The sequence below is a fragment of the Bufo bufo genome, chromosome 4 (genome assembly GCF_905171765.1).
Source record: "Bufo bufo chromosome 4, aBufBuf1.1, whole genome shotgun sequence".
NCBI lineage: Eukaryota > Metazoa > Chordata > Amphibia > Anura > Bufonidae > Bufo > Bufo bufo.
In genome coordinates this window covers 359,025,017-359,038,704 of record NC_053392.1, presented here as the reverse complement: position 1 = coordinate 359,038,704, position 13,688 = coordinate 359,025,017, and the positions used below count along the sequence as shown (strand labels likewise).

General features: G+C 39.4%; 1 protein-coding gene across 1 annotated transcript in view; it reads left to right on the top strand.

Annotated features, from left to right (window-relative positions):
• LOC120999212 (titin homolog) overlaps positions 1-13,688 on the top strand; it is a 946,165-nt gene that overhangs the window by 343,845 nt on the left and 588,632 nt on the right. Inside the window, exon 24 of the mRNA XM_040430085.1 lies at positions 12,559-12,603. Coding sequence (XP_040286019.1) covers positions 12,559-12,603 — 45 coding nt within the window. The remainder of the gene's footprint in view (positions 1-12,558; positions 12,604-13,688) is intronic.

The window sequence follows — 13,688 nt, the reverse complement described above, 5'->3', positions numbered from 1 at the left end:
CAGAGAAAGTGATTTCAAGGGGCTTTTAAGAAGCAGAATAGTCCACTCCCAGTTGTGCTTGTCAAAATGTTATTTTAAATGTCAAAATAAAAAGTTTTTATGATATTTATTCTGACATAGTGTCTCCTCATTGCCAGTTAAGGCTACTTTCACACTTGCGTTTGGTGCGGATCCATCATTTATCTGCACAGACGGATCCGTTAACATAATACAACCGTCTGCATCCATTTGTATTATCTTTAACATAGCCAAGACGGATCCGTCTTGAAAACCATTGAAAGTCAATAGAGATCCATATTCTATTGTGCCAGATTGTGTCATATTCCACAGATCCGTATTCTATTGTGCCATATTGTGTCATAGAAAACGGATCCGTCCCCATTGACTTACATTGTGTGTCAGGACGGATCCGTTTGGCTCAGTTTCGTCAGATGGACAACAAAACGCTGCAAGCAGCATTTTGGTGTCCGCCTCCAAAGCGGAATGGAGATGGAACAGAGTCAAACTGACGCATTCCAAATGGATCCTTTTCCATTCAGAAGGCATTAGGGCAAAACTGATCCGTTTTGGACCGCTTGTGAGAGCCCTGAACGGATCTCACAAACGGAAAGCCAAAACGCCAGTGTGAAATTAGCCTTGCATGCAAAATCACAGCTAAATGGCCTGATAATCACAGCATCTGGAATGAGTTTATTCTAAAAATATAACAAATTTACTAATAATGTCATCAGCTGCATGCCCTAGTCTTGTCTTAGTCTTGTTGTTTAATATGTATTGGTAACCAGAATTTTCCCATTTTGTTGGTTATAATATTACAGAATATTTTCTAAAAGTAGCGATCTGTGTTCTACATTAGTACCACAAGTAATTCAAATTAAACAGCCAAAATTTCTGTATCTGTTTTACCATTTTTCATTTTGTAATCCTCTATTTTTTTTTCTGCCAAACAGTAGCTTAAAGAGAAACTGTGCCTCTTTTGTCCATTGACTGTGCTTGATTTTGCAGTACATCCCTATTTGTGGAAATGACAAGACTGGTTCTTTTTCTGAAAAAACAAAATTAACTTTTTTTTTTCTAATAAGGGCTATCCTTTTAATATTGCATGAAAACCAAATGATTAAAGTGACCCTTGATCATTGTATATTTAAAAATTTTGGGTGAATATAATAAAATGTCTAGGTATCATTCACTACTTAATCATCTGTACTCATAGAAGTCTAATGATAAAACCTCTAATATTGCCATGATAAAAATTATATTTATACATGTGCGTACTGCAAACAAAGATCTATATCTATATTTCTATCTGTCTATCTATCTATCTATCTATCTATCTATCTATCTATCTATCTATCTATCTATCTATCATCTGTATGCCTGTCCATCTATCATCTGGTTTTTACCTATCCATTTTTCGATCTGTCTATTAAATTTAATATTTTTAAAGCTATGTATGCTGGACTTCCCATATAACTCAGGCTCAAATAAGGTATCTATGTTTAAACTGGGTAGTTTTCTATAATATTAATAATAACCTTTTTTCCATTTTGACTCATGTACTATTACCGGACGCTATTCTTTCGATTGGAAGTACTATGTATATAGATATTTTACATTTTGTATTACAACAGCTATCAAAGTGATGTTTTCAAAAAATTTGCCATATTATACAAGTTTTTGCCTTAAGAGACACATGTTAAGTGTATATGATATTTATCACATTTACAAAAATAAAATCTCTAGCAACTGACTGTGTATCTGACATAATTTATCTATAATATTTTTTACTAAACATTTATACTTTATGTATAATATCACAGTACATTTATAAATGTTGATATCACAGAGCAACCTTTTAAAAAATTTTTTATAGAACACAAGTGAACTTCAGTGAAGGCTAGAACATAACAAATAAATATACCCTTTATTAATAGATATATGGAAGATATCCTGTACTTCTCTGGTGTTTTATTTATCCATTATTATAATTTATTAAGCAAACTATTGAAAGAGTTGCCTCATGTAGACAACCCTTGTGTATATGTCCACTTAGAACATATGAACATCATAATGGGGACCAGTTGGGACCCTCCTCTATTAACTAAAGTTGGCTGGCTATTTATGATAAGATTGGCCATTTATTTGACTGGGTGACATGGGATTCTACACTTCTCCTGCAGCAGCTAGAAAATGTGTGGAGGTGGACATGGGACAATTACCTGACTTGATCTTAAAAGAGAATAGTTTGCATAAAATGAAGGCTATTGTGTTGGCTTGAGGCTTTGTTGAGTAGTCAAAGACACATTTCTATCACTTTTTTTTTTTTTTCATCATTAATTTTATTGCCTTACTCCAAAGTAAGGCATTCGTGTTTTCTGATGTATTGTGATAAGCTTACTTTATAAGAGCTTAATAATATACATTTTACTAGCAGAATGACCAGGCTTCGCATGGGTATATTTAAAATATTTTATTTAATGTTTGTGTGTTAGATTAAAAGATATCCACAGCGTTCCTCATAACAGTGACCTCTACAGCACCCCTCCCCCTCAATAGTCACCGCCATAGCAGCCCACCCTGTAAATTTTGACCTCCATAGCAGCCCGCCCCTTTAACAGTGACCTGCACAGTGCCCCACCCCGCTAACTTTGACCTTCACAACCACATGCTCTCATAACACTGTCCTGCAAAGCAGCCCTTCCTCTTAACACTGACCCTCCACAGCACCCTGTCCCTTAACATTGACCTCCACAGCAGCTCACCACCTAAGCTTTGATCCTACTGCACCACGCCTCATTAATATAAGATCTCCATAGCACCTTGTCCCCTTAATATAAGACTTCTATAGCACCCTGGCAACTTAAAATGTGACATCTATAGCACCTCGCCCCCATAACAATGACCTCTAACAGTGAAGAAAAATGGCTGAGTTGTTATAAAAATCTGTTGTAACTGTGTATGTCAAGACTGAAGGACGTATTGGATAATAATGTGACTGTGTGAATGGCAGTTAGAATGTGATCGAAGCTGCAAGCTCCTATTGGCTAATACATTTTTTGGTAATTTTTCAGGAAACGTAAGTCCTAGAGAGCTGAACCTGGCCTAAAACCTTCATGGACACTTGATGTACCTATGTGCCGAATTTGGTGCAGATCAGTCTAGTCATTTGGCTGTGCATAAAGAACAGATAGATATACATTTTTATATATAAAATACTAGCAGGATGACCTGGCTTTGCATAGGTATATTTTATCTATTTCATTTAATGTTTGTGTGTGTTGTTAAAAGATATCAACAGTATCCCCCATAACAGTGACCTCTACAGCCCTCTGCCCCCTTAACAGTGAGCTCCACAGCCCCCCACTCCTAAACACAGACCCCCTCAACAGAGCCCCGCCTTCTTAAGATGTAACCACCACAGCATCTCACCTCCTTAACTTTAATCTTCATAGCAGCCCACTCATTTAACCCTTAACCTCCACAAAACTCCACCTGCCTCCCTAACAAAGACCTCCACAGTGGCCTGCCCCCCTTAACAGTAACCTCCACAGCAGCCTACCCTCTTAACTGTGACCTCTACAGTGTCCTACCCCTTAACAGTGACCTCCATAGTGCCCTGCCCCTTAACAGTAACCTCTACAGTGCCCCCCTTTAACAGTGACATCCAAAGTACCCTGCTGCCTCAACAGTGACATCCACAGTGGCCCGCTGCCTAAACAGTGACCTCCACAGTAGCCTGCCCCCTTAACAGCAACCTTCATAGCAACCGCCCCTTTAGCAGTGACTTCCACAGTATCCAGCTGCCTTAAATGTGACCTCCACAGTGGCCCGCCCCTTAACAGTGACTTTCACAGTGCCCTGCCCCCTTAACTATAACCTCCACAGCACCTGCCCCTTTAACAGTGACTTCCACAGTACCCTGCTGCTTTAACAGTGACCTTTACAGTGCCCGCCCCTTTAACAGTGACTTTCACAGTTCCCTGCCCCCTTAATGATAACCTCTACAGCGCCCGCCTCTTTAACAGTGACCTCCATAGCAGCCGTCCCTTTATTAGCGACCTCCCTAGTACCCCATCTCCTTAACAGTGAATTCCACAATAACCTGCCCAATTAACAGTGACCTCCACAGCACCCTGCTCCTTAACACTGACCTCCATTGCTGACCGTCCCCTTAACTGTGATTTCCATAGCAGCCTGCCCCCTTAACTGTGACTTCCATAGCATTCCACATCCTTAACAGTGTCATCCACAGCGCCCGGTCCCTTTAAAGGTGACCCATAGCAGTATATTTCATCTATTTCATTTAATGTTTGTGTGTCGATAAAATATATTGACAGCATCCCCCATAACAGTGACCTCTACAGTACCCCACCCCCTTAACAGTGAACTCCACAGCCCCTCGCCTCTTAAGACTGACCCCCACAGTACCCCGCCTCCTTAAAATAGGACCTCCACATCATCCCATCCCCTTAACTTTGACTTTCACAGCAGCCCACTCCCTTGACATTGACCTCCTCAGGGGTCTTCCCCATTAGCAGTGACCTATACAGCAGTCCGCCTCTTAACATTGACCTCCAATGGGGGCCATCCTCTTATCTGTGACCTCCACTGTTCCCTGCCCCTTAACAGAGACCTCCACACTCCTTTAACAGTGACTGCCACAGTACCCCGTTCCCTTAACAGTGACTTCCACAGTACCCCACTCTCTTAACAGTGACCTCACAGTACCCTGCTAACTTAACAGTGACCTCCATAGCAGCTGCCCCTCTAATAGTGGCCACTGTCCTTTAACAGTGACCTCCACAGAAGCCTGCTCCCTTAACAGTAACATCCACAGTAAACACCCCTTTAACAGTGACCTCCACAGTGCCCACCCCTTTAAAAGTGACCTCCACAGCACCTGCCCCTTTAATAGTGGCCCCTCCCCCCTTAGCAGTGACCTCCACAGCAGCTGCCCCTTTAATAGTGGCCCCTGCCCCCTTTAAGGTTAGGGCTGCATGATGACATGTGTCGCGCAACATTTTGTCATATCAATGTCACGCAACAATTTTTATAACGATAGGCTATTGTGTCGAACTGCGACATGCTGCGACTGTGACACATCAGTCACAAAAAATCCATCCAAGATGGATGCATGTATCATTTGTAGCAGTGTAGTTGTGCCCTATGTGTTGTGCGACTTATTGTCATCGTGTAGCCCTAGCCTAAAGCTGACCTACAGCAATGAAGAAAAATTGCTGTGTTGTTATGGAAACCTGGAGTAAAACTGTGTGTATGTGGAGACTAAGGGCCTGTGACCGTGTGTATGGCAGTTGGTATATGAGTGAAAGGCTTGCAGGCTTCGACTGGCTAATGCAGGTCATTTTTTGGGGAATATCTCAGGAACGGTACATCCTAGAGAGCTGAGACCAGGTCTAAAACCTTCCTGGACACCTGATGTACCTGTGTGCCAAATTTGGTGAAGATCAGTCAATGAGATATGCGAGGTAGAGAAGAATGGATAAAAAGTAGAAGCCGGTGATGTGAATTCTCTAAATCCAGAAAATTAATACAGTGTATTTAGTGGTAGCAAGGAGATGACTTTTTTTTATCTGTTAATGGATACAATTAATTTTGTTTTCTGTTTTGCAAAAAATGAGTAAAATACCCCCCCCCCCCAAAAAAAAAAGAAAAGAAAAGAAAGGTCTCTGCATTAATTTTTTAATTTTATTTTAATTTTTTTTAATTTTATGATTAGAGGCAAATTGCCATATCTCTATAGTAAAAGTCATAAACAATATAATATATTACACATACATATTCCGCTATACTTTATGGCGGGTTCACACCTTGTTGCTTTCTTGTTTTTGTCATAAATGTTAAAGAGTAAAGCATATGCCCCATATGTATGCAACTTTTTGCCTATTCAGTTGCATGTATCATCTATTGTAAAAAAAAACAAACAAAAAAAAAACCCTATGACATATATTGACCAAAGGACTCCCTTTTGGCATATGTCTGGCCCATAGAATTCTAAGTACTGTAGTTATTAGACACCTGGACACTCTGTATATGCTAGACCGGGATCAACAGCCTCTGGCACTCTTATTATTCTGAAACTAGAACTCCCAGAATCGTCCTTTCATTTTATCGGAAGATACAAGAATAGCCAAGTAAATATGAATGCTGGAAGTTGTCATTTCACAACAGCTTGAGTGCCGAAGGTTGCTGATCCCTTCTCTAAACAAACATTGTCAACACAGAGTGTTATGTAAAGCGTATTTGAATTTTTAACAAATTTTTCATAATAGTGAAGCAGCACGCTTCATTGTAGAATCGTAACTGTGAAGGAGTTGCATTTCTCTCATAAGTAGGGGGTATCTCCCTTCTGTGCAATCTGTCCTCACTTCCCACTATGTTTCTTTTCTTCTAGTGAGCTCAGAAAGATGATAAGTAGGAGGTAGTTATACTTGAAGACCCACGGTGGCATCTGTGCTCTTCAGAAGCAGCGTAAAAATAGTTCTATCAGTCTCAGGAGCTCAGTTAGGTCTGACACACCCTCATTTCTTGTTAGACATTTTATAGTTACATAGTTAATACGGTTGAAAAAAACACATAAGTCCATCAAGATCCATCTCTTGTTACTAGAGATGGATGTACCCTAACAACAGGCACTAGTGGCCCTGACTTTATAGCTTTTCTTGGGTGGCTATAGGTTAATTTTTTTAATTAGGTGATTTACACATTTTTTAATTACATCATTCTCTATTAAATTAAATGAAATTGTGTGAACGTACAGTGACTCTTTTTGTCTTCAAAGGGTTGTGTAGAATTAGAAAAATAGTTGCCTTCTTCTAATAACTGTGCATTACTTATGCTGTAGTATTGATGTTCCACCCAATTACTTCAACAAAGCTGATCAGCAATTCCAGACACAAACAACTGATGCAGTGGTGTGGCTGTGTTTCTAAAATTAAATAGGCATGATTTTCTGATCCTGTACAACATATTTAGCAGTTACCATTTTCATGGTTCTAGTCGGGTGCCTGTACACACTGCTGAGCCTTATAACCACAGACAGAAAATCACTAATTGCCGAGCTTCATTAGTACTTGCATTTTGAAACTATGGCAAATAAAGATGGAATGCTGCAATTAGTAGAAATCCTAATGTAGTTACCACTACTTAAAGGGACACTCTAATCAGCAAGGAATATTTGTTTTTCTTCTAGCAGCTCACATCCCATACTTATGAAAGACTTCTCCTAGCAAAGAGTCTGCAGTGATTACTTCTCTTTGAGCTACAGTACACATCAAAACATAACAAATTTATTTTCTGTCCTGAAAGTGTACGACAATATATCAGTGTAATCAGTGCTGATAGAAAGTCAGATAGGCAGGGATAAGTAACACATATGTAGAGAGGCAGGGGCTGTGCTTGAAAGTAAAGAGGCAGGCAGAGAAAATGCTTGATCTCTTAATCATCACTCAGAGTATTATTAAAGGGGTTGTCTAGTTTCAGAGCTGAACCCGGACATATACCCTTCTTCACCCCTCAGGCCCCTATGATATGAGCGAGGGCTTGTTTGTTCACCTTGGCACACTGCTAGGCAGAGGCTTCCGCCCAGCAGTGTTTTTGGTGATGTCACCGGCACTGATAGGCTAGGCTATTTTACAGGCTAGGGCAGCGCTGTAGCCTGCCCATCAGTGCAGGTGATGTCACTGGGCTCACTGCTGGGAGGAAGCCTTCACCTAGCTTACACTATGGAGAGCCTGGTACATCACCGGAACTCCATAAAATGCCTTTGCCCTGCGCGACTCAGGGGGGCCACAGAGGTGAAGATGGGTATATGTCTGGGTTCAGAACCCCTTTAAGTAGACACTTTATAAGCAGTTTTCTATTAATAGAAACATATTTCCCTTAAAATATTACAAAAAATCAAAGTCCCTACACAATATAAAAAAATAAAACAGTTACACTTGAAAAAAATTAAATAGTAAAAATTGTATAAAAATATGTTATAGAATATACTGCATATGCTTCTAACAAGATACCACAAACAGTAACATAAAACTAAAGAATTTTAGTTTGTTGTTTTTGACCTCGAAAAACTCAGCTAGAAAGCATGAATAACAACAGTCCTGGTAAGCTTTGTTATATTGTCTGTAGCCACGAGCATCTAACATAATTTCTGACACATCTGGCCATTCGCCAAAACAGTGTTTGATTTCAAATGAACAATAAATGGGGTAACATAAGATATCTATGGTTACGGTAATTTAAAAAGAAAAAAATAAACCTTAGGTTTCAGAAAAAAGTCAAGAAAAATAAAATGAATGGGAAAATTAATCTGTCAGTGAATTACCTTTAGACATATAGAAATTCTATTGTATGCTATAGACATGCTGTGAGCAAAGCTGATTATTCCTTATGATCTTTAAGGAGGAAGTGTAATAGAAATGATCACTGTATTTTAAATGCATGAGATTAGTAAACATGAGCGAATTATTAAAAAATTTGATTCGGCTGCTTCACCAAATTATTAGTCACGAAGAGCATTTCTTTGTAAGAAGTGGGTGCAATGAGAGGTAGCGGTGATTGCGCCTCTCCCCATCATTGTACCCATTAGATGCCGTGTTCATAGCTGAAAGCAGCATCTGAAAGTAATAATACTGTGTAAAATAAAATAAAAAAAAGCATCATACTTACCTCATCCATTTCCTCGCGACGGGCCGGCTGCTGCCGATTGAAGATCTGGTGCGAAATCTTGTGCTGCCAGTGATGACGTTATCAAGTTGCCCAGTGTGGTGACGTCATACATCACCGAGCACGGGATTTCGTGCAAGATCTTTAGTCAAGATGGTGGCGGCAGGCACGTCGCGAGCAAATGGATGAGGTAAGTATTTTTTTTGTTTCCTTTTTTACACCATTTCAGGGAAAATTGATCAGTTACCAGGAAGCATGTGGAAATTCGGTTTCACAGAAAATCGAATATTCCCTGAAATTTGGATCCACACTAGTCAAAACTAGTCTAGTCTAGTCAATAAACTACACATGTTAACAAATCCAGCCATCAGCTCCTATATGTCATCCATCAGCCCCATATATCAACCCCTATATGTCAGCTATCAGCCCCCAGTGCAAATAAAATAAAAAAAACCTCACCTCTCCTGGACGCCACCTCTCCTCACCATCGCGATCCTCTTCATCCGGCAGTAGCATGTGTATCGCGGCGCACAGTGTGAGGTCACAGAGCGCCCTTCCTTATTTTGAAAAAATTTCTTAATTTAATAAAATGTATACAATGCAAGACACTTATTGTTCTCTAGGATTACATAATTTTATGTATTTGTTACTTATATATCTATTTAATTCATTACATGTATTTTACATGTTTTATTTATTTAATTCAATCAATACATTTCCATTTAATGAAATGTGAATTTGCTAATTTTTTGTTTTATTTTTAAAACATTTTTAAAGTTCAGCAAAATTGTACAAAAATATATCAAATTTTACCACATGACAATTATTATAAATGTAAAAGTTTATAATAAGGGAATCTATCACTGGGTTTATGTTGCCTGCATTTATGTTGTCAGCATAAATTAGTGAGAGACACCCCAACTCTTTTCCGCTATAATTTACTAGTGTTCTTCCTGTAGTTTTCATAAAACCAAACTTTATCACCTGCACTGGAGCTCAATGTCCTCTACATTCTGGGTGTGCACTGGAACCATGTTAGAGTTGCTCTCTGTTCCTCTATCCCCTGCCAATGATTGACAGCTGTCTCTCTATGCACAGTATAGGGAGACATCTGTCAGTCACCAATGGGAGGGCACAGAAAGTCTGTTGCTCATGAACACCAGGAATCAGACCTGGGCTTCGGGTGTGAGCACTAAACTGTGATTTTATGAAAACTACAGCAAGACTACCAGTAAGTGATAAACAGATGGAATCAGTTCTCTGTCCCTACTTTATACTGCCCTCGGACTCCTCGCTATAAGGAACTACCAGAGCGCATACTAAATAAATTCACTTTATTAATAAATAGAATGACATAGAATAATGCATACAAAGAAAATAGTGCAGGGATAGGCGGCATCCACAGAAGGAAGACATGGGTGTAAATTACAATGCCCACATATAATGCCCATGTATAAACAGTTTAAAGTGCAAGTGCAAAGAATGCATCACAATTACGGCAGAAAAAAACATTACCCATACTGTGCTTTCTCTGGGATGGCGCCAGCCCCGACGCGCATTTCGGTGAACCTTCGAAGTTAGTACTAGCTGAAGGACCCGGCTTCACTCGGGTATATTTAATCTAATTCATTTAATGTTTGTTTGTGTCGTTAAAAGATATCAACACTATCCACTATAACAGTGACATCTACAGCAACCCGCCTCCTTAACAGTGACCTCCACAGCCCCCCACCCCTTAACACTGACCCCCCCACAGTGCCCCGTCCCTTAAAATTGGACCTCCACAGCAGCCCACCCCCTTAACTTTGACCTTTATAGCAGCCTTCCCCTTTAACAGTGACTTTTACAGCATACCACCCCCTTGACAGTGACCTCCACAGGGGCCCGCCCCCTTAACAGTGGCATTTAGTGGATCGGGGGCATGTCCTTTTGAACAGCTCACTCTAAGAAAGCAGCACTGTACTGTCTGAGTGTGAGCTGCAGGGAGAAAGTCGCCCTCCCTCCCACCTCTGCAGCTGACACAAGTTGATTTTTACCTTAATTTTTTCAATCCCTGTCGGCTAAGGAGTGGAGGGGCGTGGCCTAACCAGATCTGGGCATGGCTTAGCGGGACCTGGGGCAATGTTTTAAGTCTTTTAACTGTGGACACATTGTGGCAGGGGGCGTGTCTGGGCTCCTTCCTGCAAGAGTGACGCCCCTCTGGGCACCTTACTAGCTCATTTGCATACCAAATAAACTGGATTTTCAGAGGATAAAAACATCTATTGCTGGAACAAAGGCACATCTTGAAATAAGGTACTAAGTGCTATTAGGCCATGGCTTTACTTCAATAGAAATTATCGTTGTGATAGATTTCCTTTAAAGCTCTCTTATAGTAGTGAAGATAAATGGCTGGGTTGTTATGGAAAACTGGAGTAAAACTGAGTATGTGGAGACTGGAGGACCTGCGGGCTTCTATTGGCTGATAAGGGTCATGTGACCAAGCTTCTATTGGCTAATGCATTTTTTGGGAATATCTCAGGAACTGTACATCCTAGAGAGCTAAGACCTGGTCTAAAACCTTCCTGGACACCTGATGTACCCGTTTGCCAAATTTCGTGATTGTAAATGCGACCGTACGGATTCCTTTAGCGGACATACATACATACACACTTACACTCAGCTTTATATATTAGATGCGGTCTGGTAGTTCTTTATTGGATTGCGTTTAACATTTTACCATAGGCATACCTTTTACACTACATGGTGTTTGTATGTACGAGAATTGGTGCTCATTATATATGCAGCTTTGTTGGTTTACATTATTGGGAGATCCTCGCTATAAGGGCTCATTCATACAACCGTAGTTTGGTTCCGCAAAAAATGCGGCTCAGGTGCGAACCCATTCACTTCAATAGTTGCTTTGTTCCGTGGCCCCGCAAAAATTATAGATCATGTCCTACTTTTGTCCATTTTGCGGACATGAATAAGCATTTCTATAATGGGCCGTCTGTTCTGTTCTGCAAATTACGGAAGGCAAACGGGCGGCATCCGTGTTTTGCGGAGCCCCAATTTACGGACCGCAAAACACGACACAGTCGTGTGAATGAGCCCTAAACCTGGTGGCAGATTCTGTTTAATTAGTTTCAAAGAATAGAAAATACTAATTGTAAATGAAATATAAGTATGAAATTAAATATTTAAGCTAGCACATAAAATGCCCAATACTTCAGTCCCCATCTAAAAAATAGGGCCATGCTGCATTAAACTCATTTAGCAACTATGGATGAAAAATGTAAAGATGTGTCTAGACAAGCAGTTTACACTCAGGTTTCATCAAGTAGCCTTGTTTGTGAGACCATCTCTAAGGGTGCAAATTAATGAGCTAAATATATTTCATAGTGTGAGCAGGTCATATGTTCTTTTCACATTCTCATTCAACCTATGGTAGAAACTACAAAAATAAGACCCATTGTGCCAATTAATATTTTATAAATTTTATTGACCTGAGTTATAATGTTTTGTCAGTTTTCTAGCCGGAAAAAGTTGCAAATACTGTGTTTGCTACTTTTTTAAACACCCACTTGTATAAACATTTTTGTGCAAATACATTTCCCTGACTCCTTTACCGCTTTCTCAGTGGGCCACATTTATCTTCTTCTACAAAAGTTTTCTGGCATAAAAGAAAAGTCACGCAGACTGTGATGTGCCTAATTTACGATGAGGCATTTAATTAATAAATTAGGTGCAGAATCTGTCCACACAGAGGGTTGTTATAGGCCACATGTGTCGCCAGTCTATGATAAATCAGGCCCTATGTGTATTTCAATTTGTTTTCTTGTTTTGTCATTTTAATTACAATTTTTGATCATACGTAAACATGATTTATTTCAGAAACGGAAAGGGAAGAAGATCAAGTAATGGAGTCATTACCAACAGGTACTACTACAATGATCTCAAATTGTCTAATAATACAGACTACATTGATGACTTATTATACCGAAAGAAGAAGGACTGGTGAAATTGCTTATGTCTGGAATTATAGGTTTGATAATTATATACAATACATAAAATAAAATAAAGCATTTTTCATGACTACTTTTTTAAATATTTCAGTGAATCTGAAATGTAAAAATGAAGCAACTTTGCTATAGGTCTTGATTAGAAAAGTTTTTTTCTTTCTTTTGCTCCTACAGCATCTATGCACATCCATGTGTTTCCAGTTTTACTCCATTTTACCTGTCCCATACTTACCTGCTCAATGAATGTTGGGTGACAATGTGAGACAGATAAAAAGGAGCATGACTACAGAATCGGACTTTACAGAACTGTGTTGCCTGTTACCATGGGGACACATAAGACTGCATAGGGTCTATAAAACAAAGCGAAAATAAATGTTTAACCAAGACCTAGTTCAAAGTTTTTCTTTTTTATGTTTCAAAGAATTTTATTGAATTTAACCTTTAAAGCATAATTTTAATTTGGAACCTTTTAGCTTTAGTAATAGCAAGGCTATATTTGATAAACCTTCAAGCTTGAATTTCTTCATGTTTCATATATTTATAATTTTATTGTACACATGGTCCAAGTGATAAAAAGATCTTGATGGTGCAAAGCATCATGGGTTATGCTTTCCAGCAGCTCAGGGTCATGGAACTATACATAGACTTTTTTAGATTACTACATCGACCTCTTGGCAACGGTTAATAAATTTATTTTATTCTGAAATAGAATTTTACATTCCATGTATACCTATGTTGTAGATAAAACAGGTATAATAATATATCAAGTCCCTAAGCTATTTAAGGAGTTGCATGAGATTAGACTTAAAGATCTTCTTTCTTACAAAAATAGAGTCACTATTAGGCCTCTTTCACACGGGTGAGATTTCCACGTGGGTGGAATGCGTGAGGTGACGCATTGCACCCGCACTGAATCCGGACCCATTCAATTCAATGGGGCTGTGCAGATGAGCAGTGATTTTCACGCATCACTTGTGCGTTGCGTGAAAATCGCAGCATGCT